Raw genomic sequence first — 26,564 nt, forward strand, 5'->3', positions numbered from 1 at the left:
TTTGGCTGGAAGATGGTCTTTCTTCTGCAGATGTTACTGTTGCTTTAACACCTACCCCACGGACACAACCTTTTTTCCCCTTCCCAACACGCCTATTCCCCTTTCCACCAGCAGCAGGCCTTTTTCCACTCATTTTGGTGGTTAACTAATTCACAACTCTGGAGTTGTTTGCACAAAAAAACAATGGATGGTAACCGAGCAGAGCTGAGTGGCCAAACTGTGGTATTAGGCCAAAACTATTGGCTGGGTTAGATGCAGAAAAAAATATATTCAGTTTGCAACCTGATGGAGGTCAGTATAGATGGACTAATACAACAAGTCCCACACACAGCTAGAAGCCCAAATATTTTTTCAGAGGTACTGTAGATGCAGATAAAAATTATTTTTAATTTGCAACCTGATGGAGGTCAGTATAGATGGACTAATAGAGAAAGTCCGACACACTGCTAGAAGGCCAAATATTTTTTCAGAGCTAGATGCAGAAAAAAATTATATTCAGTTTGCAACCTGATGGAGGTCAGTATAGATGGATTAATAGAACAAGACCCACACACAGCTAGAAACCCAATATTTTTTCAGAGGTAGATGCAGATACAAATTATTTTTAATTTGCAACCTGATGGAGGTCAGTATAGATGGACTAATACAACAAGTCCCACACACAGCTAGAAGCCCAAATATTTTTTCAGAGGTACTGTAGATGCAGATAAAAATTATTTTTAATTTGCAACCTGATGGAGGTCAGTATAGATGGACTAATAGAAAAAGTCCGACACACTGCTAGAAGGCCAAATATTTTTTCAGAGCTAGATGCAGAAAAAAATTATATTCAGTTTGCAACCTGATGGAGGTCAGTATAGATGGATTAATAGAACAAGACCCACACACAGCTAGAAGCCCAAATATTTTTTCAGAGGTAGATGCAGAAAAAAATATATTCAGTTTGCAACCTGATGGAGGTCAGTATAGATGGACTAATACAACAAGTCCCACACACAGCTAGAAGCCCAAATATTTTTTCAGAGGTACTGTAGATGCAGATAAAAATTAGTTTTAATTTGCAACCTGATGGAGGTCAGTATAGATGGACTAATAGAATGATGCTATGCCCAAAAGATTTTACTTCACTAGGTGCAGTAAAAAAATTGGTATTCTATACACAGGTGGTATATCTTGCAGCACAGATAGGCTACTCCACTGACTAACACACTCTGCAATAGGCCAAAAAGGATTAGCTTTGCTAGATTCAGCCAAATGCTGTGAAAAAAACTTGCACAGCACTGGCACAGACCTGCCTGGCAAAAACTGATAGGAACTGATGTAACCTAGTCCTGAAAAGGACTCCAATTACAATTAGTCTTTACTCCCACAACCTATCTATTTAAGAGCACAGACCTCCCTGATAAAAGTCGTAGGAAATGCTGTAACCTAGTCCTTAAAAGGACTGCAATCACAACTATTCCCTACTCCCAAGCTATCTGTATATTTGTGCGAAAATTGGCTTGAAATTAACAAGGTATAGCGCACACAGCAACAGCGGTGCCGTCTAACACGCAGCTGCAGCAGTGAGAAAATGGTGGCGACGGGGAAAATGGCTTGGTCTTATAGGGCAAGGACATGTGACATACACTGCCAATGACACATGCCCTTGCTTGTGTGAAAAAAAGCACTTCGCTCCGTGTGTGCGCTGCTGATAGGCTGACAGATTGCACCTCCCCACTGCAAATGCGGGAAAGAGAAAAAAAATGGAGATCTTCATTGTTCCTGCAGAGATCCATCCCCTGCCCCTCCCCCCACCCCGCTGTACACTCAAACTGCGTATTAACATTAATTTTCATCATTACTGAGAAAAAATCCAGTTATGATTTTGGTGCATGAACAGTTATCGAACATAACCTCGAACAGCCGAATTTTTATCAAATTGTTCGTGTTCGCCGAACGGCTCGAACACCGCCCAAAACAGCTCGAATTTGAGATTGGCGAACAGTTCGAGTAGAACAACGCTCATCTCTAGTACCAATAGGTTATATTGACAGTTAGAATGAGTTAATGCAGCAAGTCAATATTTTCAGTGTTGCCCCTTCTTCTTCAAGACCTCTGTAATTCTCCCTGGCATGCTCTCAATCAACTTTTGGACCAAATTCTGACTGATAGCAGTCCATTCTTGCATAATCAATGCTTGCATTTTGCCAGAATTTGTTGGTTTTTGTTTGTTCACCCGTCTCTTGATGATTGACCACAAGTTTTCAATGGGATTAAGATCTGGGGAGTTTCCAGGCCATGGACCCAAAATCTCTATGTTTTGTTCCATGAGCCATTTAGTTATCACCTTTGCTTTATGGCAAGGTGCTCCATCATGCTGGAAAAGGCATTGTTGGGCGCCAAACTGCTCTTGGACGGTTGGGAGAAGTTGCTCTTGGAGGACATTCTGGTACCATTCTTTATTCATGGCTGTGTTTTTAGGCAAGACTGTGAGTGAGCCGATTCCCTTGGCTGAGAAGCAACCACACACATGAATGGTTTCAGGATGCTTTACAGTTGGCATGAGACAAGACTGGTGGTAGCGCTCACCTCTTCTTCTCCGAATAAGCTGTTTTCCTGATGTCCCAAACAATCGAAAAGGGGATTCATCAGAGAAAATGACTTTGCCCCAGTCCTCAGCAGTCCACTCCCTGTACCTTTTGCAGAATATCAGTTGGTCCCTGATGTTTTTTCTGGAAAGAAGTGGCTTCTTTGCTGCCCTCCTTGAAACCAGCCCTTGCTCAAAGAGTCTCCGCCTCACAGTGCGTGCAGAAGCACTCACACCAGCCTGCTACCATTCCTGAGCAAGCTCGGCACTGCTGGTAGTCCGATCCCGCAGCTGAAACAGTTTTAAGATACGGTCCTGGCGCTTGCTGGTCTTTCTTGGGCGCCCTGGAGCCTTTTTGACAACAATGGAAGCTCTCTCCTTGAAGTTCTTGATGATGCGATAGATTGTTGACTGAGGTGCAATCTTTGTAGCTGCGATACTCTTCCCTGTTAGGCCATTTTTGTGCAGTGCAATGATTTCTGCACGTGTTTCTTTAGAGATAACCATGGTTAACTGAAGAGAAACAATGATACCAAGAACCAGCCTCCTTTTAAAGTGTCCAGTGATGTCATTCTTACTTAATCATGACTGATTGATTGCCAGCCCTGTCCTCATCAACACCCACACCTGTGTTAATGGATCAATCACTAAAACGATGTTAGCTGCTCCTTTTAAGGCAGGACTGCAATGATGTTGAAATGTGTTTTGGGGGTTAAAGTTCATTTTCTGGGCAAATATTGACTTTGCAAGTACAGTAATTGCTGTTAAGCTGATCACTCTTTGACATTCAGGAGTATATGCAAATTGCCATTACAAAAAATGAAGCAGTAAACTTTGGAAAAATTACTATTTGTCTCATTCTCAATACTTTTGGCCATGACTGTATATATTACATTCTCACAGACTAAAGGAAAACTAATTGAAAGGTGACAAGCAGTATGACTGAACTACTGGATGTAACTTTTGCAAAAATGTCTGCAACAAAGGATTATAGAAATGTCATAGTCACTTTAAGAACTCATTCAGATATCAGTGATTTTTCACATATGCAAAAACCGGTCTGAGTATCATCAATGTGTTTCATCAGTGTATGGTCCGTGTGTCAGTTTTTACCATTAGTGTGTCATCGGTGATTTTCATGTTTACAAAAATTACAAAGCTTCTTTTATACATTGCAATGTTAATTAGGTCCGCACATAAATTGCACACTGATGCCATCTGTGTGCTGTCCGTGATTTTCACAGATCCATAGACTTGTATGGGTAACTTTGATCCATGACGCCAATAAAAAACAGACAAGTCTCTGTTTTTTTTAGAGACACATGATTGGCAAAAATACACGGACTTGTGAATAATTCCATACATTTTACTGAGTATGTAAAAATTGGACGTCTGAAAGAAGCTTATGAAAATATCCATAACTACTAAACTTTATCTGCTGCACTAACTTGTGATTTACTCCAATGTATGATAAATTTTATGTCTGGAGTGGAGGCCAGCTTTAAAGGGAACCTGTCTTGTGATTCATGCTGCCTGAACCACGGGCTGCAGGTATCAGACACTGGCTGCACGATTACAGCCATGTACAGTCATGGCCAAAAGTATTGAGAATGAGACAAATAGTAATTTTTCCAAAGTTTACTGCTTCATTTTTTGTAATGGCAATTTGCATATACTCCTGAATGTCAAGAGTGATCAGCTTAACAGCAATTACTGTACTTGCAAAGTCAATATTTGCCCAGAAAATGAACTTTAACTCCCAAAACACATTTCAACATCATTGCAGTCCTGCCTTAAAAGGAGCAGCTAACATCGTTTTAGTGATTGATCCATTAACACAGGTGTAGGTGGTGATGAGGACAGGGCTGGCGATCAATCAGTCATGATTAAGTAAGAATGACATCACTGGACACTTTAAAAGGAGGCTGGTTCTTGGTATCATTGTTTCTCTTCAGTTAACCATGGTTATCTCTAAAGAAACACGTGCAGCCATCATTGCACTGCACAAAAATGGCCTAACAGGGAAGAGTATCGCAGCTACAAAGATTGCACCTCAGTCAACAATCTATCGCATCATCAAGAACTTCAAGGAGAGAGCTTCCATTGTTGTCAAAAAGGCTCCAGGGCGCCCAAGAAAGACCAGCAAGCGCCAGGACCGTATCTTAAAACTGTTTCAGCTGCGGGATCGGACTACCAGCAGTGCCGAGCTTGCTCAGGAATGGCAGCAGGCTGGTGTGAGTGCTTCTGCACGCACTGTGAGGCGGAGACTCTTTGAGCAAGGGCTGGTTTCAAGGAGGGCAGCAAAGAAGCCACTTCTCTCCAGAAAAAACATCAGGGACCGACTGATATTCTGCAAAAGGTACAGGGAGTGGACTGCTGAGGACTGGGGCAAAGTCATTTTCTCTGATGAATCCCCTTTTCGATTGTTTGGGACATCTGGAAAACAGCTTATTCGGAGAAGAAGAGGTGAGCGCTACCACCAGTCTTGTCTCATGCCAACTGTAAAGCATCCTGAAACCATTCATGTGTGGGGTTGCTTCTCAGCCAAGGGAATCGGCTCACTCACAGTCTTGCCTAAAAACACAGCCATGAATAAAGAATGGTACCAGAATGTCCTCCAAGAGCAACTTCTCCCAACCGTCCAAGAGCAGTTTGGCGCCCAACAATGCCTTTTCCAGCATGATGGAGCACCTTGCCATAAAGCAAAGGTGATAACTAAATGGCTCATGGAACAAAACATAGAGATTTTGGGTCCATGGCCTGGAAACTCCCCAGATCTTAATCCCATTGAGAACTTGTGGTCAATCATCAAGAGACGGGTGGACAAACAAAAACCAACAAATTCTGGCAAAATGCAAGCATTGATTATGCAAGAATGAACTGCTATCAGTCAGGATTTGGTCCAAAAGTTGATTGAGAGCATGCCAGGGAGAATTACAGAGGTCTTGAAGAAGAAGGGGTAACACTGCAAATATTGACTTGCTGCATTAACTCATTCTAACTGTCAATATAACCTATTGGTACTCATAATATGATTGCAATTATATTTCTGTATGTGATATAAACATCAGACAAACACTAATAAAAACCAGAGGCCAGCAGATCATGTGAAAATATAATTTTGGTGTCATTCTCAAAACTTTTGGCCATGACTGTATGTTTTACTCTGAAATGCTAATGTGTCTCAGAGCAAATATACCTTGAAGAGCTGACTAGTCCGATGCAGGTCCCCGCGGCTTCTTCCCACCCTACTCCTGTTGACTAACAGGTCTGTCCCTGTGCATAAATAGGAAGAGGCCTCTCAATCAAAGAGATTGGGGAAGAGTAAATTGGATCTTCTGAGTAAATACTAGCTTCACAACATTTATAGAGTGCAGGAAAGGTTCTTGTAGAAACCCTATTCATTTCAACAATCTTGCTACTGTCACATGTCCACCAGTTCTGTGATGTCTGCTTCTGTCGCCAGGTACCGCCATATTCTTTCTGCAGATGGCGCTGCTGATAGATGAGACGTTGGAACAAGAAGCTCTGGATGGTCCAGGCTCTGTCTAGCCACTAAGATTACGAGGACTGGGACGTGCAGTGCCGTCCAGTCTGACATTATGGATGTGTGTGCTGTCCAGCTGAGCACAGAGCACCACACTCTACTTAAGCTTATTGCTGGAAGCTGCCAGATATAGCCTTGTGTTCCTCTTGTTTAGCCATGTCTATTCAATTCCTGTGTAGTATTATTGTTTCTTACTTTGACCTTGGATTGTTTTAGTGACTATTCTTGTGTATTCTGATTTTGTACTTTTTCTGCCCTCTTGGTTCTGATCCTGCAACCTGACCACTCCTGCCTGCCCGCACCACTGAACAGCAGCTTATTCCTTGGCCCCAGCCCAGGGGCCCTTGTTTAGGTGCAGGGTTAAAGGGTCAAGGCTAGGACAAACCCTGAGATCTGGTAGGCGGAGTGGCTTGCACTACAGCTTCAAAATTAACCTCTTACTGGCCTGTGGCGTATTAGTACACCCCAGGCCATCACCCCCGGTTCAGTGAGGGCTCCGGCGGTGAGCCCGCACTGAACTGGGCACATATCAGCTGATTCTTACAGCTGACATGTGCCCGCAACAGCCGCAGGTGGAATCGCGATCCACCCGCCGCTGTTAACATGTTAAATGCCGCTGTCAATCTCTGACAGCGGCATTTAACATCGCCGTGCCGGAAGCGCGGCTTTAGCCCCACCCATTGGTGACCCCGTCACGTGATTGCGGGTCAACGATGGGTGGTCATGACAACCCTGGGTCTGCAGCAGACTCCAGTGGTTGTCATGTAAAGATTACTATGAGCGCCACCTTGTGGTCGGCGCTCATAGTACAGGAGCATTTCTGCTACATAGAGGTGATCTACTGATCACCTCTATGTAGCAGAGGCGATCAGACAGTTGCTGCTTCTAGTCTCCTATGGAGACTATTGAAGCATGCAAAAAGTAAAAAAAAAATGTTTTTAAAAATATTTAAAAAAATTAAAAAATATAAAAGTTTAAATCACCCCCCTTTTGCCCCATTCAAAATAAAATAACAAAAAATAAACCCCACATACACATATTTAGTATCGCCACATTCAGAATCGCCCGATCTATCAATATAAAAAAAGAATTAATCCAATCGGTAAATGGCGTAACAAGAAAAAAATTCCAAACACCAGAATTACTTTTTTTTGGTCTCCGCAACATTGCAATAAAATGCAATATCGGGCGATCAAAACATCGTATCTACCCCAAAATGGTATAAATAAAAAAGTCAGCCCGGCACGCAAAAAATAAGCCCTCACCCGGCCCCAGATCCCGAAAAATGGAGATGCTACGGGTCTCGGAAAATGGCGCCATTTTTTTAAAAAAAAATTTAGCAAATTTTGGATTTTTTTTTCACCACTTAAATAAAAAAGAACCTATACATGTTTGGTGTCTACAAACTTGTAATGACCTGGAGAATAATAATGCCAGGTCAGTTTTAGCATCCAGTGAACGTGGAAAGAAAAAAAAAGAAAAAACAACCGTGGAATTGCATTTTTTTTTTGCAATTTCACCGCACTTGGAATTTTTTTCCCATTTTCCAGTACATGATATGGTAAAACTAGTAATGGCGTTTTAAAGTACAACTCGTCCCGCAAAAAATAAGCCCTCACATTGCCATATTGACCAAAAGATAAAAATGCTATGGCTCTGGGAACAAGGGGAGCAAAACACGAAAATGCAAAAACGGAAAATCCCAAGGTCGCTAAGGAGTTAAAGATTGCTTACAGTAAGTCCACTTGGCCAGGAATGTCTCCAATCTATCCAATTCCTCTATGCAGTCATCTAGACATAAAAGTTTATTTATTCCGATGTAAATTCAGGCAATTTAAATATGCATACTTTTAAAATCTTTATCCTTACACTATATTTTGTTTTTCTTTTCAAAATGGAAAGTACAAAAATAGTTATATGCTGTATTGATAACTACACTCGCAATGTACTATGTTTATCATTATCTTCCTTGACTGCAAATCAGATATCCATCGGGAAATATTGCTATCTTGATTGCCTGCTCAAAACCCACACAGTTTATCTTTATCATCTTGGAAGATGCTGAGAAGAAACCACAGATTCAAGCCATTTTCATGAGTAATGGTCATGCAACCTGCTACCATCATAACGGGATGGTTTGGTAAGTTGAATGATATACTAAAAGACATTTTACAGCAAGGCACGGGAGAAAAGAGAGACTTACTTCAAACAGGACTGACTGTCATGTATCAATAATACTTAGTGTGGTACTGAAATGTTACATACTGATGATCACATTTTTTGAGAGGGAATAAAATAAGGGAAATTTAAAATGTATAATATACCCTAAAGAAAAGATAAGAATTACACATTGTGCATGGCAAATACAAAATAAAAAACAAAGAAAGAAATGTACTAGCTATTAGAGATAAGCGGATCCGGCAAAATGCGCCTGTTCATGCAGATTTTCCTGGGGAATGTATTGTCCCTTATTATGCTCTGGGGTCTTTCTGAACTCCAAAGCATAATAAATTGAATATTTAACAAATAGAAGAAATCTTTATACTCACCATTCACCTCTCCAGCCCCTTCACTCCTCACCGTCACCCATCCAGTACCCATCACATCTTCTTATCCCGCTGCTCTGCTGAAATCCCAGGGCCTCTCACACTGAGCCAGGAACTTCTCTCTCTCATGAGGCCCGGAAGGATTCTGTACAAGTGCGCGAAAGGTCATAATGTCATTACACCACAACGTGCACCGTGGTCATGCACAGAAGCATCCAGGACCTCATCATAGACAGAAGTCCCAGTTCAGTGTGAGGGGCCCGGGGATTTCAGCGCAAGGATCGAGGAACAGAAGATGTGACGAGGACCAGACGTGTGACGATGAGGAGTGAGGGGGCCGCAGAAGTGAACAGTGAGGTGATTTATATGGATTTTTTCAAATTTGTTTTACTTTTTGATGGCCCTTTATGGTTCAGAAAAATGGCGGTCAGTGGACGTCATTTTGTGGAATCTGCGCAGAAGCGAATTACAAAAAATCCCCATTTTGGCGAATGAGTATGCTTTATTTAAATTCGAGTAGAATTCAATTCCACTCGAATTTATTTCATCATGTTGTGGCAAGTCGACTTTCTCGGCTCTCCTGGAGGCAGACTCAGGACACACGTTCTCAGGTTTCCTCTCTGCTGGTTTATTATCAGCCATAAACTCATGCAGGTTTCACAGGAAAAACAAACAAGACCCCTCTGGGTTAAACGAAAAAAACAAAAAACAAAGTATAACTCAGTCCATAGATGAGCGGGTTCCGCCCGCTCTCGGTAGCATAAACTGCACTGCTAAAGTCCATGTGAAAAGCTCTGCAGCTTCCACAATACTGTCTGGAGACTTCCCTCTCCAGACCACACTCCAAAAAAAAAAAAAGGGACTGAGCTTTTACACATTGCTCAGCCACACCCTGAGGGGAGGTAGGGGGAATGGCGTCCCGCCCTCTTTGCCATTCCCATAAAACCGCACACCCTTTAACAGAGTAAGCCTACCAGCATATAACACGCTGGCAGAAAAATAAAGTAGGTCTTAGTTCACACAGGAGAGCATCCTGAGTGACACATACCTCCCCTCACATATAAAACCAGTGACACTGTCACATATTCCCCCCCTCTGCCCAAATCTGGGGGTTTGGGCACCTTCTGACACCAGGCAGGGAATCCTAGAGAGGGCATCTGCATTCCCATGTAACTTCCCGGGCCTGTGCTCCACGTGAAAGTTAAACTCTTGAAGTCCTAGGAACCATCTAGTTACCCTGGCATTTTTACCCCTCTTCTCCCTCAACCATTTCAACGGGGCATGGTCTGATACTAATCTAAACTTCCGGCCTAGTAGGTAATATTTCAGTGTATCCACGGCCCATTTTATGGCTAAACACTCTTTCTCTACTATGGCGTAGTTCTTCTCACAGGAGGACAGCTTTCGGCTTAGATAGAGAATGGGATGTTCTTCCCCATTTATCTCTTGGGAGAGTACAGCCCCTAGACCAACCTCTGAAGCGTCCGTCTGGACCACAAATTCTTTCTTGAAGTCTGGCGCGACCAGGACCAGCTTCTTGCACAATGTTAGCTTCAACTGTTGAGACGCGGTCTCCGTTTCTTCCGTCCATTTCACCATGGTTCATTTGGTGCCTTTTAGAAGATCCGTTAGTGGTGCGGCAATCATGGCGAAATTCGGGATAAACCGCCGGTAGTATCCTATCATTCCTAGGAATGCTCTCACCTGCTTCTTCGAGAGTGGTTGCGGCCAGGTTTGAATTGCCTCCACTTTCTTGATTTGCGGCTTTATTTCGCCTCTCCCAACAACATAGCCCAGGTACTTGGCCTCCTCCTTCCCGATGGCACACTTTCTTGGATTTATGGTAAATCCTGCCTTCCTTAGCGCGTCCAGAACGGCCTATAGTTTAAGTAGGTGACTAGCCCAGTCTGGGCTAAAGACCACAATGTCGTCGAGGTAGGCTGCGGCATACTTCTTATGTGGGGCTAGGATCCGATCCATAGCCCTCTGGAAAGTGGCTGGGGCCCCCTGTAGTCTGAACGGCATCCACGTGTATTGAAAACACCCATCAGGTGTTGAGAAAGCCGTCTTCTCCTTAGCCATCTGGGACATGGGGATCTGCCAGTAGCCCTTCGTCAGGTCGAAAGTGGTGATGTACCTCGCCGGTCCAAGCCTCTCGATGAGTTTGTCGACGCCGGGCATCGGGTACACGTCACACTTGGATACCTCATTCAGCCAGCGGTAGTCATTACAAAACCTCCACTCTCCATTGGGTTTCGGCACGAGGACGATTGGGCTCGACCACCCACTCTTTGACTCCTCTATTACTCCGAGGTCTAACATCCTCTTCACCTCGGCCGAGATCACCTCCCGGTGTGCTTCCGGAATCCGATAAGACTTCAGATTCACTCGTACGTGCGACTCTGTCAGCACATCATGCTCTACCACTTGAGTATGCCCCGGCAACTCTGAGAACAGCTCCCGATTCCGCTGTAGTAATTCTCGACACTGTTGCTTCTGGGCCGATGATAGAGTCTCTGCAATAGTGACCTCCTCCACCTTGCCTTCTGGTGCGGCTCCCAGGCAAGGAGTTTCCACAGGTTCACGGTCCCGCCACGGCTTGAGCAAATTTACATGATATATTTGATGCGGCTTTCTTCGGCCAGGCTGGTGGACTTTATAATTAACCTCGCTGACTTTCTCCACCACCTCGTATGGACCTTGCCACTTGGCGAGGAACTTGCTCTCGATGGTAGGGATCAGCACCAAAACACGGTCCCCGGGCTGGAACTGTCTTAGTCTCGCCGACCGGTTATAGACCCTCACCTGGGCTTCCTGCGCCTGGAGGAGGTGTTCCTTCACGATGGGCATCACCTTTGACATTCTCTCCTGTAACTGGGCGACATGTTCGATGATAATCCGGTGTGGTGTGACTTCAGCCTCCCAAGTTTCCTTGGCGATGTCTAGGAGACCTCTTGGATGCCGCCCATATAGGAGCTCAAATGGAGAGAAGCCAGTGGAGGCTTGAGGAACTTCTCTGACCGAGAAAAGCAGAAATGGGAGCAGGTAGTCCCAGTCTCGCCCATCCTTTTCAACGACCTTCTTGAGCATCGCCTTTAAGGTCTTGTTGAAGCGTTCCGCTAGGCCGTCTGTCTGTGGATGATAAACCGAGGTCCGAAGCTGAGTTATCTGAAGGACTCTGCAAAGCTCCTTCATCACCTTGCTCATGAAGGGGGTTCCTTGGTCTGTCAGAATCTCTTTTGGTAGACGTGTCCGAGCAAAAATATGGACCAGCTCTCGGGCTATACTTTTACTGGACATGTTCCTTAGGGGAACCGCTTCTGGATACCGAGTCGCATAGTCCATGATGACCAGGATATATTGGTGGCCCCGAGCTGATTTAACTAAGGGGCCCACGAGGTCCATGGCAATCCTCTCAAAGGGAACCTCTATCACAGGTAGTGGGACTAAGGGGCTACGGAAGTGGGAGGAGGGAGCGGTTATTTGGCAGGTGGGGCAGGACCTACAATAGTTTTGAACTTCTCGATAACAACCTGGCCAATAAAACCTTCTCAATATCCTCTCCTGAGTTTTCTCAACCCCTAGGTGTCCCCCCAGAACATGTGAATGGGCCATATCTAGCACCCGCCGTCTGTATGGCCCCGGCACTAACAGCTGTTCCACTATCTCACCGCCCCTCAGTTTGGCCACCCGATATAGCAACTCCCCCTGCACTGCAAAGTAGGGGAATCTGGTGTCGGCCCCCGGCTCTTGGGCAACGCCATTACATACAGTAACCTGGTCAAACGCCCCTTTTAAGGTCAGGTCTCGAACTTGAGCAGTCCCAAAGTTCTCTTTGGACATATCTAACGCAGGGAGGTCGGCCTCCTCGGTCACCGTCTCACCCTCATCCCCGACAAGGACGCACAGTGGGAACTCCTCCATCTGAGACTTCGTCGGGGGTTCTTCTTCAAGGACCTGGCTTTTTCCCATACTACTTAGTCCAGTTCCCTTCCCCCACAAGTCCCAGAATAAGGAAAAATCGCGGCCCAATATGACGGGATGTATCAGGTCCTTTACTATCCCGACTTCATGGGACTGGGCACCACAGTCTGTCCCCACTGTTACTATGGCCACGGGATAGTCCTTGGCGTCACCATGGATGCACCGAACGCCCAGGGTTTTGGAAGGGATCAACTGATGGGGAAGGGATGCTCTGATCAAGGTCACCAGACTCCTGGAGTCCAACAGCCCAAGCACTTTTACTCCATTAATGGACACTGCACACGCCTGCGGCCCTTCGCCGGGTTGACAGTCCACGCTACAGGCTGGATAGGCATAATAGGAGACCCGTCTGCCTAGGCTGCAGTCCATGGGCTCAGGGGATATTTGACACCTGGCGGCTACATGTCCAGGGTTGTGACACCGCCAGCAAACTATATCTTTACCAACTGTTCTAAAGGCACCTTCAGTAGGAGTGGGACGTCCCCCAGTGGTGGCTCTAGACCCCTTCCGTGGTGAACCCGCCCCCTTTTGGGTATCCCAGTAGGGAGAAGTGACTGCATCCGGTTTCCCAAGAGATCTCTCGACTACCTGGTACCTCTCTACCAGGCCGATGAAGTCATCTGCGTTCTGGGGATCACCCTGGGCAACCCAGGTCTGTACTGGCTTGGGAAGGGAATGCATGAACCTGTCAATCACCACCCGCTCAACCATCTGGGCCGGAGTGGAGGACTCCGGTTGTAGCCACTTCTGAACAAGATGCAGGAGGTCAAACATCTGCGAGCGAGGAGGTTTGTTGCTAGCATACGCCCAGTGATGAACTCGCTGGGCTCTTACCGCCATATTTACTCCTAGACGTGCTAAGATCTCTGTCTTTAGTTTGGCATATTCCTTAACATCTTGCAGCGCCAAGTCAAAATACGCCTTCTGGGGTTCACCCGATAAATATGGCGCCAGAACCTCTGCCCACTGTGCTGGAGGAAGTCTCTCACGATCAGCCACCCTCTCAAAAACAGTCAGAAATGCTTCTACATCATCCCCAGGGGTCATCTTCTGCATGGCCCGCCTTACCGCCTTCCTGACGTGAGAATCATCAGTCGGCCCTGGGGGTGGGGCGGCTGCCCTGCTCTGGATGGCATCCGCCAAAAGCTGTATCTGCTGTTGCGCCTCCTGCTGGTGCTGCTGCACCTCCGCTGGTGCTGCTGCTGTGACTTTTGCTGCAACTGGATCTGCTGAAGCAACAGTTTGGTCGTCGCCTGGTGCTGCTGCTGCATGCTCTGCTGGGCCTGGACCAGGTGCTTAATGAGCTCCTCCATGCTGCTGGACTTCCCTGGCTGGCTGGCGGCCTTCACCCAGGACATCCACCGGTCTTTGTAGCAGGTACACGTGTTCCTGGAATCCTGCACGCACTCTCACACCAACTGTGGCAAGTCGACTTGCTCGGCTCTCCTGGAGGCAGACTCAGGACACACATTCTCAGGTTTCCTCTCTGCTGGTTTATTATCAGCCATAAACTCATGCAGGTTTCACAGGAAAAACAAACAAGACCCCTCTGGGTTAAACGAAAAAAAACAAAAACAAAGTATAACTCAGTCCATAGATGAGCGGGTTCAGCCCACTCTCGGTAGCATAAACTGCACTGCTAAGGTCCATGTGAAAAGCTCTGCAGCTTCCACAATACTGTCTGGAGACTTCCCTCTCCAGACCACACTCCAGAGAAAAAAAAAGGGACTGATCTTTTACACATTGCTCAGCCACACCGTGAGGGGAGGTAGGGGGAATGGCGTCCCGCCCTCTTTGCCATTCCCATAAAACCGCACACCCTTTAACAGAATAAGCCTACTAGCATATAACACGCTGGCAGAAAAATAAAGTAGGTCTTAGTTCACACAGGAGAGCATCCTGAGTGACACATACCTCCCCTCACATATAAAACCAGTGACACTGTCACAATGTCTACTAGTTATCCTTCCCTAAAGGTATTAACCACCTACAAGTTAAAGAAGGAACACTAAATAAAGATCTTAACCACGGTTGATTTTGAATATATATTTACATGAAAATTCTAATACAAGAATGTATAGGGTCACTTCTACATAGGGATCAATTCCACATGAAATCCAAAGACAAACTAACAGGACTGGAGCCATGGTAATAAGATGCAACATGTTTAAATATGTATAAATGAATGACTGAAATATCAAAAATTATATGAGGTCAAGAAGATCGGTGGGGATATAGCACATGTTAAACATTGTAATTGCAGAAGTGGAGTGCACTGACTGTTCACAAAGGTTGTACTCAAGTGCCTGAAAATTAACTATAGAGATGTAAGCTATAAAATGCATAAATGATAGCCTTTACATGCGACCATTAAGTATATACTAGTATTATATATAGTATAGCAAATAATACAAGAACACCCAGAACTACATTACCCTGACTGCACATTCACATGTAGTGAAATTTCTTCAGACACATTTCTGCAGCAATTCCACAAGAATCTTCAGGGTAAACCGCAGCAGCAGCAAATTTCATCAATTCTTCTATATTTTGGTGTAAAATTGCTGGTTTATTTCACATGAAAAACAACCGAGTGCCATAAGGAAAAAAAAAGTAAACCCACTTCCCCTGCCAACGAACACATCTCTGGTCCCCGTCTGTATTTGTGGCCTCTTGTGGTAATATTGTGTATAATTTCACCACTGCCTACTGTGAATGGCTGCAGCGTTCACAAAATACAGGATGTCATTGCAGGAAGCCGGGTATACAAACACCAGATAATTGAGTAGAATATGATATTATTTATATTTATATTTTTTATTCAGATCTTGTGGATCTATGGGAATTACTCAGCAAAATCTACAATTGGGGTTTGTTGTGGATTTTGACTTCCACAGTAAACTCTTTATATAAATTCATACCGAGGGTGAAGAATTTCCAACGTCACCCTCCAAATACTGTAAAAACTCTTCTTTAATTACATTATGTTAAAAGCGAGGTTACAGGCAAGGGGAATTTTTTTCCCTTGCCTGTAACTTTGCTTTTAACATGACGTAATAAAGAAGAGTTTTTACCATATTTGGAGGGTGACGTTGGAAATTCTTCACCCTCGGTATGAATCTTTGAAATACTTTGTCAAAGGCCTCATAGAATAAGGCAGCGCAACCTGATGAAAGAGAACAAAATCTTCATTGGAATATAGAAATCAACGGGATCCAAAGTCTTTTTACTTCTTTTTTTGTATTTTTATAGAAATTTCAAAAAAAATCCATGACCATTCCATGACAGGAACTGACATTGCAAACACGATTGAAAAATCCTGATTACAGATCAATTTACGTGTAGAAATTTCTCACAGGGTGTAGATGTGGATTTTCTAATAGAGAACCTAAAGAGAAAATCTGTTCCCTTTCTGCTATGTGTAAACAGCACACAAACATATAGCAAAATGAAGGACCTATATTTGGTTCTTAAATATATACCACTTTACAGAACCGGTAGCTTAAAAAAATAACACAATAAAACCTAAGGGCTGAATGTATAATACTATCAATTGATCTATTTTCTGCTGTTTATCTGAAATTGAGTGGTCTATATACAAAGGAGTTTTTCCATCTTCTAAAGTGATGGCATATTCCTGGGATTTTCCATCATTTCACAATCAGTGGAGTTTTGACCTTTGGGATCATCACTAGTGATGAGCGAGCATACTCGCAAGTACTCGGTACTCGTCCGAGCATCTCAGTGCTCGGAGCTCGCCGAGTACTTGCGAGATGCTCGGGTGGATTTTCGTGTCCCCTCCCTGCATTTAAAACCGTGTTTTCTCCGTCACACGGATCACATATACGTTTTCAGGAGATACTGCCATTTTTGGCCTCCATTCAAATTTTTTTCCACTGTGTCAGCAAAGATTTTGACACTGGTTTGCTGTTCAAAATTGTTACTTACAGGCCAGGTATTTAAAACTGTGGTTTGTCCGTCACACGGATCACATATAAGTTTGCTCCAAATTCAGTCATTTGTAGTGAGCGTGGAAGATATTGTCCTCCTTTTAAAATGGACAAGGCACGTGGCAAGGGACGGGGAACTGGACGTGATGGTGATGGTGCATGCAGAGGCCGAGGCCAAGGACTTGGGCAAGCTGAAATTGTGCCACAACAAAAACCCACACCTTCTCACCCGACCTTCCTGTCCCAATTCCTAGGGGACCGCAGCACACAAATTTTGAACCCAGAGCAGTGTCAAAAGGTTGTTGGTTGGATAGCGGATAATGCTTCCAGTCACTTAGCCACCACCACCACCCTGTCTTCCACACGGTCAAGTCTCAGTAGCTGTGAGTCTGGGCCGCATATTCCTCACCCTGATCCTCCTTCCTCCCACCATGCCGAGTGCCCGGAGACAAATAATCCCACACTTGGACACTCTGCAGAGCTGTTCACTTTTCCATTTATAGATTTGGGCCTCTGCCCGGTCCACTTGAAGCGACGCAAGAGGAGAACGCATGTAGCGATGCCCAAATATTTGAGCAGCCACGGTCACACGAAGGCGACGGTGGGAAAGTGTCACAAGAGGTGGACGATGATGAGACACAATTGCCAGAAAGTCAGGAGGAGGACCAGGGTGCGGAAGTGGAAGACAAGGTGGTGAATGATATAGTAACTGACCCAACCTGGCAGAAGGACATGCAGAGGGAGGAGAGCAGCACACAGGGGGAGGGAGGCAGAGCACCCCAACAGGCAGGAAGAAGCAGTGTGGTGGCCGCAGACAGAAGGCAGGCAACCGTTCCCCGTAACACCAACACGAAGGAAGTTGCCAGTAAAACTGTTAGGTCTTCCCGAGTCTGGTTGTTTTTTAAAGACTCTGCCGATAACCCAAAAAAGGCCATTTGCACCACCTGCAGGCCAGCATCAGCAGGGGTGGCAAAACTAGCAGCCTGACCACAACCAGCATTATCAGGCACATGGCAGCAAAACACATGACTTTGTGGGCCGAACCCCAGGGTCCAGGAACAGTGTCGGCGGGTGGCACCATAGCTTCTACCGCTGTTGTGCATGCAAGCCAATGCCCTGTCCATGGTGCATGCAAAGATGCCTCCTGCTCTGCGCCTGTCGTTGCACACTCTCAAGTAGCAGCATCAGGAAGCACGTCCACGTCCTTGTCCCAGCGCAGCGTTCAGTTGTCCATATCCCAGTCCTTGGAACGCAAGCGCAAATATGCAGCCAACGCCCCACAGGCCACACTACTAAATTCTCACATTTCACGACTGCTTGCTCTCGAAATGTTGCCTCGCTCGTGGAGATGGAAGCATACCGCAACCTGATGACGGCGGCCTTCCCTTGGTACTCGGTTCCCAGCCGCCACTATTTCTCCCGGTGTGCCGTCCCCGCATTACACAAGCACGTGTCCCAAAATATTAGCCGTGCCCTCAACAACGCAGTTACCGGGAAAGTCCACCTAACGACGGACACGTGGACAAGTGCTTGTGGGCAGGGATGGCACACTGGGTTAACATAGTGGAAGCCTTGACCCAGTCGGACCTTGGGACTGAACACATCCTCCTGACGCCAAGGATTGCGGCCCTAGGTGAATCAGGGTTGCCCCCACGGTATACAACTCCTGGACCTCATCCTCCTCAGCCACCTCCTCCTCTTCAGCCTCCATCTCTGAAATAACCATCAGTTACAAGCTGGAATCACTGCAGCACTGCCTCGGCCAAGCGGCAACAGGCTGTGCTGAAGCTAATATGCTTAGGTGACAAACCACACAATGCTGAAGAGTTGTGGACAGCTCTGAAAGAGCAGGCAGATCTGTGGCTCACAACGCTGAACCTACAGCCAGGCATTGTCGTGTGTGACAATGGCCGGAACCTGGTGGCGGCTCTGAGACGAGGTAAGGCGAGTTCACACATGTACCATGCCTGGCCCATGTGCTTAACCTTGTGGTTCAGCGGTTTCTCAAATCCAACCCAGAGCTGCCGGATCTGCTTTTTAAAGTATGCCGCCTGTGTGCCCATTTTAGAAAATCACCTACAGCTTCCGCTGCCCTTGCCGTGTTTCAGCAGCGTTTGCAGCTTCCGGCTCACAGACTGGTGTGTGATGTCCCCACGTGTTGGAACTCTACACTGCAGATGTTGGGAAGGATTTGTGAGCAGAAGAGGGCAGTTGTTGAGTACCAGCATCAACAAGGCCGTCGGTACTCAGTTCAGACTCCACACATAAGACCTCAGGAGTGGACATGGATGTCAGACATATGTACCATGCTCCAAAACTTTGAGGACTCCACCAAGATGGTGAGCGGCAATGATGTCATAATTAGCATCACCATCCCGCTTCTCTGTCTTCTGAAATGCTCTCTGCTCACAATCAAAGAGGATGCATTGCAGGCGCAGCACGATGAGATGGAGCAAGGAACCATACAGGGTGATTACACACAGCCCAGCCTCATCTCATCCCAACGTGGATTGAGGGACAATGAGGAAGAGGAGGAGGAGGAAGAACAGGAGCTAGGTTCATGAGCTATAGACGGTACTACCTGCACAGCTGTCATATCGTCTGTTCAACGTGGATGGCCAGAGTTGTTAATGGCCAGAGGACAGAGAGGAGGAGGAGAGTATGGTCAGTCATCCTCTTGGTGAGGACACGGAAGTCTTGCCTGTTAGTAGTCTGGCACGCATGGCTGAGTTTATGTTACCCTGCCTTTCCCATGACCCTCGCGCTCTCAAAATTTTGGGTGATAGTCATTACTGGTTGGTGACACTTCTACATCCAAGCTACAAGGAGAACTTTATATCTCTTATTCCTGAGGCGGACAGGTCTACAAAGATGGGGCTGTACCAGAAGGCTCTTGTTGCGGAACTATTAAAAAATTCGTTGGACAACCAAGGAGTACAGGCGAGAGAGACACAACTTCAATCCAGCAGAGGCAGGGGAACACTGTCAAAGTTCTGGGAGAATTTTCTCAACCCTTCCCATCGCACAAGCTCTGAGGCGCGGGGTACTCTCACAAGGAGTGCAAAGTTTGGGAAGATGCTGAGGGAGTACCTTGCCGACTGTACCAACGTCCTCCATGATTCCTATGTGCCTTATAATTATTGGGTATCCAAGCTGGATACGTGGAATGAACTGGCTCTCTATGCCTTGGAGGTCCTGGCCTGCCCTGCTGCCAACGTTTTATCAGAGCGGATTTTTAGTGCCGCTGGTGGAATTATAACTGATAAGTGCATCCACATGTCAACTGAAAATGCTGACAGGCTGACTCTTATAAAAATGAACAAGAGCTGGATTGGGCCAGACTTCTCAACACCACCGAAAGATAGAAGCGTAACATAAACTCAAATCCAGTGTCTTTTCTTGGGAGGTGTATTCCCATGCATCTTTTCACACCCAGACATGGGACATGGGTATACGCTTCCTGATTTTGGCTATTTGCTCTTATCCTCCTCCTCCTCCTCATCCTCCACCACCATATCACTCGGGTGACCGTGGTCCGTGATGCAACACCCACATAATTTTTTTAAAGGGAGTTTATGATGCCCGTAAAAGATTATTTTTATAAAGTATATTCATATATACCCCCCAGGGGTAAATGTTTGTCAGCCCATACACTTAGTGCATGGGCATTACAAGTATAGGAGGCCCGCTGTTATGTTCTGCTACCAGAGCTAAGGAAAGAGAGGAGATCTGTCCCTACGATAGAACTCAGCTTTATCCCTACGATGTAACAGGGGACCTGATCCTGCGATCAGACCTGCTAAAGTCCTAAGCTAGTCTGTACGGAGACCTATAGATGTGGGGAAGGAATCCCTACAAGTACTAAGAACTGGAAGGAAAATGGGACACCTCCTAACAGAAATAGTAGCAGACAGACAAACAAACAAAATATATAGAACACTGAGGTCCGTAGACCAAGCAAACTAACAGAGTTAGATACAGAGCACAGGCTAGCTAGAAAGTAGTTATACAATGAAGTCCAGCAAAGCCAGAAGGGTGGAGCAGGATTAAATAGGCCAACAAGGTCATGTGACCAGCAAAGGAAAAAACCTAAGAGCAAGGTTCTAATAGTATCCCCCCTTCTAAGAGGATCCTCCGGATCCCGTAGGACCAGGCTTATCAGGAAATCTCCTGTGAAACGCTCTGATAAGTCTGGACGCGGAAACATCATCTGACCTCACCCAAGAGTTATCCTCGGGTCCGAAACCTTTCCAGGCCACAAGATACTGCAAACTACCTCTATACCGTCTAGAGTTAAGGATGCAAGAAATTTCATATTCCCCGTCCTCCACCACTGGAGGAACAGAGGCAGAGGCGTCACCATCCGACACAACAGCTTTTTTTAACAGAGAGACATGAAATACCGGATTAATTCTCCAGGAGGTAGGAACCTCCAACCTAACAGCAGATTGGTTGACAACCTGAAGCACCTTAAAGGGCCCTACAAACTTGGGACCCAATTTCTTAGAAGGAATCCTCAACCGCAGATTCCTAGAGGACAACCAAACCATGTCACCAACAGCGAACAAAACCTCCTGTCGTTTCCTATCAAAGTAGTCTTTAGATTTTCTGTTGGCCTCCTGAAGATTACCACGCACATCCGTCCAAACTCTCTCCAAATCACCGGAAAAATTCTCCTCCTCAGGCACGGCAGATCCCAACTTGGAGAACGACCCAAACGACGGATGTCTCCCAGAACAACAAAAAAAAGGCGAACAACCAGCAGAAGAAGATGTATGATTGTTCAGAGCAAATTCAGCAAGTGGCAGAAACTCAGACCACCCCTCTTGATTGTCTGCCACAAAACAACGCAAGAACTGCTCAACATCCTGGTTTTTCCTTTCTGTCTGGCCATTAGATTCAGGATGATATCCGGACGAGAACGATAAATGAACTCCCAACCTGTCACAAAAGGCACGCCAAAAACGAGCCACGAACTGAGGACCCCTATCAGAAACAATGTCAGTAGGAACGCCATGAAGTCTGACAATTTCCTTGACAAAGGCCTTAGCGAGAGTTTTAGCGCAGGGCAGTTTGACGAAGGGAACCAAGTGACACATCTTGCTAAAACGGTCCACGACCACCCAGATGACAGTAAAACCCTCAGAGGGGGGAAGGTCAGTTATAAAGTCCATAGCCAAATGTGTCCAAGGAGCACTGGGAACCTCCAAAGGACAAAGCAACCCCGCAGCAGGAGTATGTGAGGACTTAGATCTAGCACATATAGTACATTGACGCACCCACTTAATGACTTCCTTCTGCCATCCAGGCCACCAAAAACTGCGACCCACCAGTCTCTTGGTCTCAGAGATTCCGGGATGACCTGCCAACCGAGATTCGTGACACTCAACAAACAAATCTCTCCTAAAGGTCCCAGGCACAAACAACCTCCCATGAGGAGTGTTAGATGGGGCATTCTCCTGTGCTTTAAGAATCTCATCTTCCAAAACGGAGTCCAAAGCAGCTATCACAACACCTTCTTGTAAAATGTTCTCCTCTTTCTCAGCACCGACTATGGGAGAAAAACTGCGAGACAAGGCATCCGCCTTAACATTCTTAGTACCAGGGATGTAAGTAATGGAGAAATTAAACCGCGAGAAAAACAGTGCCCACCTAGCCTGATGGGCATTCAGGCGCTTGGCAGCATCAAGATATATCAGATTTTTATGATCCGTAAGAACCTGAACGGGAAATTCCGCACCTTCCAAGAAGTGGCGCCAGTGTTCAAATGCGAGTTTAATAGCCAATAATTCCCGATTACCAATATCGTAATTCAGTTCAGTCTCCGAAAATTTTTTTGAAAAAAAGGCACAGGGATGTAATCCATCCCCGTTATCCTGAGACAATACTGCGCCAACCCCCACAGAGGAAGCATCAACCTCAACCAAAAACGGCTTAGTCACATCAGGCTGCATAAGGATGGGAGCAGAGGTGAACCTCTCCTTGAGATACACAAAAGCTTCAATAGCCTCAGAAGACCACTGAACCGCATCAGCACCTTTCCTGGTGAGATCGGTCAGAGGTTTGACAATACTAGAAAAAAATGTTATGAATTTTCTGTAATAATTGGCGAAACCTAAAAACCTCTGTATCGATTTCAAACCAATAGGCCTAGGCCATTCCTGTACAGCTTGAACTTTAACCGGGTCCATCTCAAAACCTTCGCTGGAGATAATGTAACCCAAAAAAACTAATTCTCTGTACAGCGAACTCACATTTCTCCAGCTTAGCAAAAAGCGAATTGTCCATTAACAACTGTAATACCTCACGTACGCTCCGCCAATGAGACTCCAGATCCGGCGAATAAATCAAAATGTCATCCAAATACACAACCACATTTTTGCCGATCAAAGGTCTAAGGATGTCATTAATAAGATTCTGAAAAAATGCAGGAGCATTAGTAAGACCAAAAGGCATAACCAGATTCTCAAAATGACCCACAGGAGTGTTAAAAGCAGTCTTCCATTCGTCACCCTCCTTCATGCGCAACAGATTGTATGCCCCCTTAAGGTCAATTTTAGAGAACCACTTGGCCCCCATTAACTGGTTAAATAAATCAGGAATCAATGGCAGTGTGTAAGGATTGCGTACAGTAATTTTGTTAATCTCACGAAAATCCAGACAAGGACGTAAACCGCCGTCCTTTTTTTTTACAAAAAAAAATCCAACCGCCACAGGAGACTTAGAAGGCCTAATGTGACCGGCGGCCAAACTTGTCTGTATGTATTCCTCCAAAGCCTTCCTCTCAGGAATAGTAAGGTTAAATAAACGACTTTTAGGAAGAGTCGCTCCAGGGACAAATTCAATAGAACAATCATAGTCTCTATGGGGAGGCAAAACCTGCGATTCCTTCTCAGAAAAAACTCTCCAAAAATCCTGAATAGGAACAGGCAATTCTCCCCTATCCAAAGCTGCAATACGCCCGTTACAACACTTGTCATAACATTTATGGCTCCAGGATTTAATTTCACTGGTAGACCAATCCAGTACAGGATTGTGAAATTTTAACCAGGGCAATCCCAATATTACTGGAGAAGGCAAGTTATTCAAAACTACCAAATCCAATTTCTCATGGTGAACACCATTAATAGTGAGAGGAAATTCACAGACCTTGAGAGTAATATTCTTCAAAGGGGAACCATCCACAGAAACCACAGCAATGGGGGATGATAAAGGTTCGGGTTTTAAATTGAGTCTTTCCAAGAATCCCCCATCAATTACATTCAGAGTAGACCCACAATCGACAAACACCCGAAATTCCATTAATTTTTCCTGAGCAATCGTGGAAGCAGCTAAAAATACACCCTTGGAATTTAAACAGGCAATACGGGCATGACTGACCATTTTTTTTTCTTTCTTCATACGAAGCTCACAGCCTTTAATCAAATGACCAGATTTTCCGTAATAGAAACACAAGCCTTCAAAAAATCTACGGTCTTTTTCTTGAGAGCGAGGTGCCACCGATCCAATCTCCATCGGTTCACCACTGTTAGTACACACATTCTCATAACCAGAAACTGACATAGCAGAGGATTTGCTCTCATTAACCCTTGCACGCAGTCTCCTATCCACCCGTATAGCTAATTGCATAGCCTGTTGCAAATCTTCAGGTGTAGGATAAGCAATTAGCAGGTCTTTAACCCTTTCATTGAGCCCAGCAAGAAATAGACTTTTCAGAGCAGAATCGTTCCACCCTGTTTGAGTAGACCATCGACGGAAATGAGTACAATATTTTTCCACATTACCTGATCCCTGTCTCAAACGTCTTAACTCAGTCTCAGCTGATGCGACACGGTCAGGATCATCATATAATAGCCCCAAAGCAGAAAAAAAAACTATCCACTGATCTGAAGCATGTATCACTAGGTTGCAAAGAAAAGGCCCACTCCTGAGGCTCTTTGCGCAAAAGTGACATTATGAACCCTATGCGCTGGGATTCGTCCCCAGAGGACTTGGGTCTCAAACGAAAATACAATAAGCAAGCATTTTTAAATGAAAAAAATTCTCGGTGTTCACCAAAAAATAAATTCGGCAAACATACCTTAGGCTCCAAGAAATGTGCTCCAGGACAGTTACTCACGTGCTGACAGAGCTCGGCCACCTCCAGAGAGAGTCCCTGCAGGCGATGAGCCAAATCCTGAACCGACACCATGATGGAACAGAAAAATCTTTCCTTAGAGAATTTGCAGGCTGGACTTACTGTTATGTTCTGCTACCAGAGCTAAGGAAAGAGAGGAGATCTGTCCCTACGATAGAACTCAGCTTTATCCCTACGATGTAACCTGCTAAAGTCCTAAGCTAGTCTGTACGGAGACCTATAGATATGGGGAAGGAATCCCTACAAGTACTAAGGACTGGGAGGAAAATGGGACACCTCCTAACAGAAATAGTAGCAGACAGACAAACAAACAAAATATATAGAACACTGAGGTCCGTAGACCAAGCAAACTAACAGAGTTAGATACAGAGCACAGGCTAGCTAGAAAGTAGTTATACAATGAAGTCCAGCAAAGCCAGAAGGGCGGAGCAGGATTAAATAGGCCAACAAGGTCATGTGACCAGCAAAGGAAAAAACCTAAGAGCAAGGTTCTAACACCCGCTCCTTTGTAATGGGAACATTTTTTTATGAGGCCCTCCTCCATGTCTCTTCTAAGGGGCATTGGAGTGCCTCCCAATTTTTGGCAGCCCTTGTATTCACTGCATAGCCAACACTTTGGGAGACCCACTTCCTAATAATGGGAATATTTTTTATGAGGCCCTCTAAGTCTCTTTCAAGGGGCATTGGAGTGCCCCCAAATATTTGGCAACCCTTGCATTCACTGCATAGGCAAACACAATGGGAGACCTACTTCCTAATAATGGGAACATTGTTTTCAGGAGGCCCTCTGACCTCCACGTCTCTTCCAAGAGGCATTGGAGTGCCTCCCAATTTTAGGCAACCCTTGCATTCACTGCATAGGCAAACACAATGGGAGACCTACTTCCTAATAATGGGAATATTGTTTTCAGGAGACCCTCCTCTAAGTCTCTTCAAAGGGGTATTGGGGTGCATCCAAATTTTACGCAGCCCAGGCACTCACTGCATACGCAATAACAGTATAGGAGCACCACTCTTTAGTAATGGGAACAATGAAACATAGCCAGCTGATGGCTCTCTAAGAATAGTGAGGGCCGACTGCTGGCCCTTTAAGAATAGTAAAGGCTGCCTGATGGCCCTATAAAAATAGGTTTTCTGACTCTGAGTCCCTCCTTCATAAATGAAACACGATGTGTCTGATGATATCTCACACACCACATGGCCAGATAAGGTTGTAAAATGTTAAAATGACATTTCCTGGTGAATGCATTTGTCACAGTTGAAAGCAATGCAATAAATGCATCAAAAACGCTACGTGTGAACATAACCTAAGGTGTGGAGGAGAATTTTTGTTTTTGGTTATTTATTTTGCTTTATACACAAGTCATTACCCTGGAAAGGATGTTACTTAACATATTTCCCAGGAAAATCCATTTTGGTTTCGTTTTGGTATGTTTTATTGTGAGTCCGTAAAAGTGGCGTAATACCTCTGACAATGTTGTTGACAGAAGTGACCTGGGAGTCAGAAATGCTTCCAGGGGTCTTCCCCATGCTGTCCCCATGTAATTTGAACACTGTTCCCATCGATTTGGGCAATTTTTAGGCCCTCTGCAGACCGCCGGGGGGGGAGCCGCCTGAAAAATGCTGGAATTTCCCATAGACTTACATTGGGCTCGTTGCTCGGGTCGAGCACCCAAGCATTCCAATGTGCTCGACCCAAGCATCGAGTACCCGAGCATTTTTGTGCTCGCTCATCGCTAATCATCACTGATCTTCAGAATAAGGAGGATGAAGCACAACGCTGTATTTCTCCTACACAGCAGTGCACTTTTTACTCGCTTTGTGGAAACTA

General features: G+C 45.4%; 1 protein-coding gene across 3 annotated transcripts in view; it reads left to right on the forward strand.

Annotated features, from left to right (window-relative positions):
* Nucleotides 1-26,564, forward strand: part of ERICH6B (glutamate rich 6B) — a 311,898-nt gene that overhangs the window by 250,368 nt on the left and 34,966 nt on the right. For all 3 annotated transcript variants that reach the window (XM_073663846.1, XM_073663848.1, XM_073663847.1), the window contains one exon: nt 8,101-8,256. In XM_073663846.1, coding sequence (XP_073519947.1) covers nt 8,101-8,256 — 156 coding nt within the window. The remainder of the gene's footprint in view (nt 1-8,100; nt 8,257-26,564) is intronic.

The sequence above is a fragment of the Phyllobates terribilis genome, unplaced genomic scaffold (assembly GCF_046119375.1).
Source record: "Phyllobates terribilis strain yellow unplaced genomic scaffold, ASM4611937v1 Scaffold_2__4_contigs__length_985480577, whole genome shotgun sequence".
NCBI classification, from domain to species: Eukaryota; Metazoa; Chordata; class Amphibia; order Anura; family Dendrobatidae; genus Phyllobates; species Phyllobates terribilis.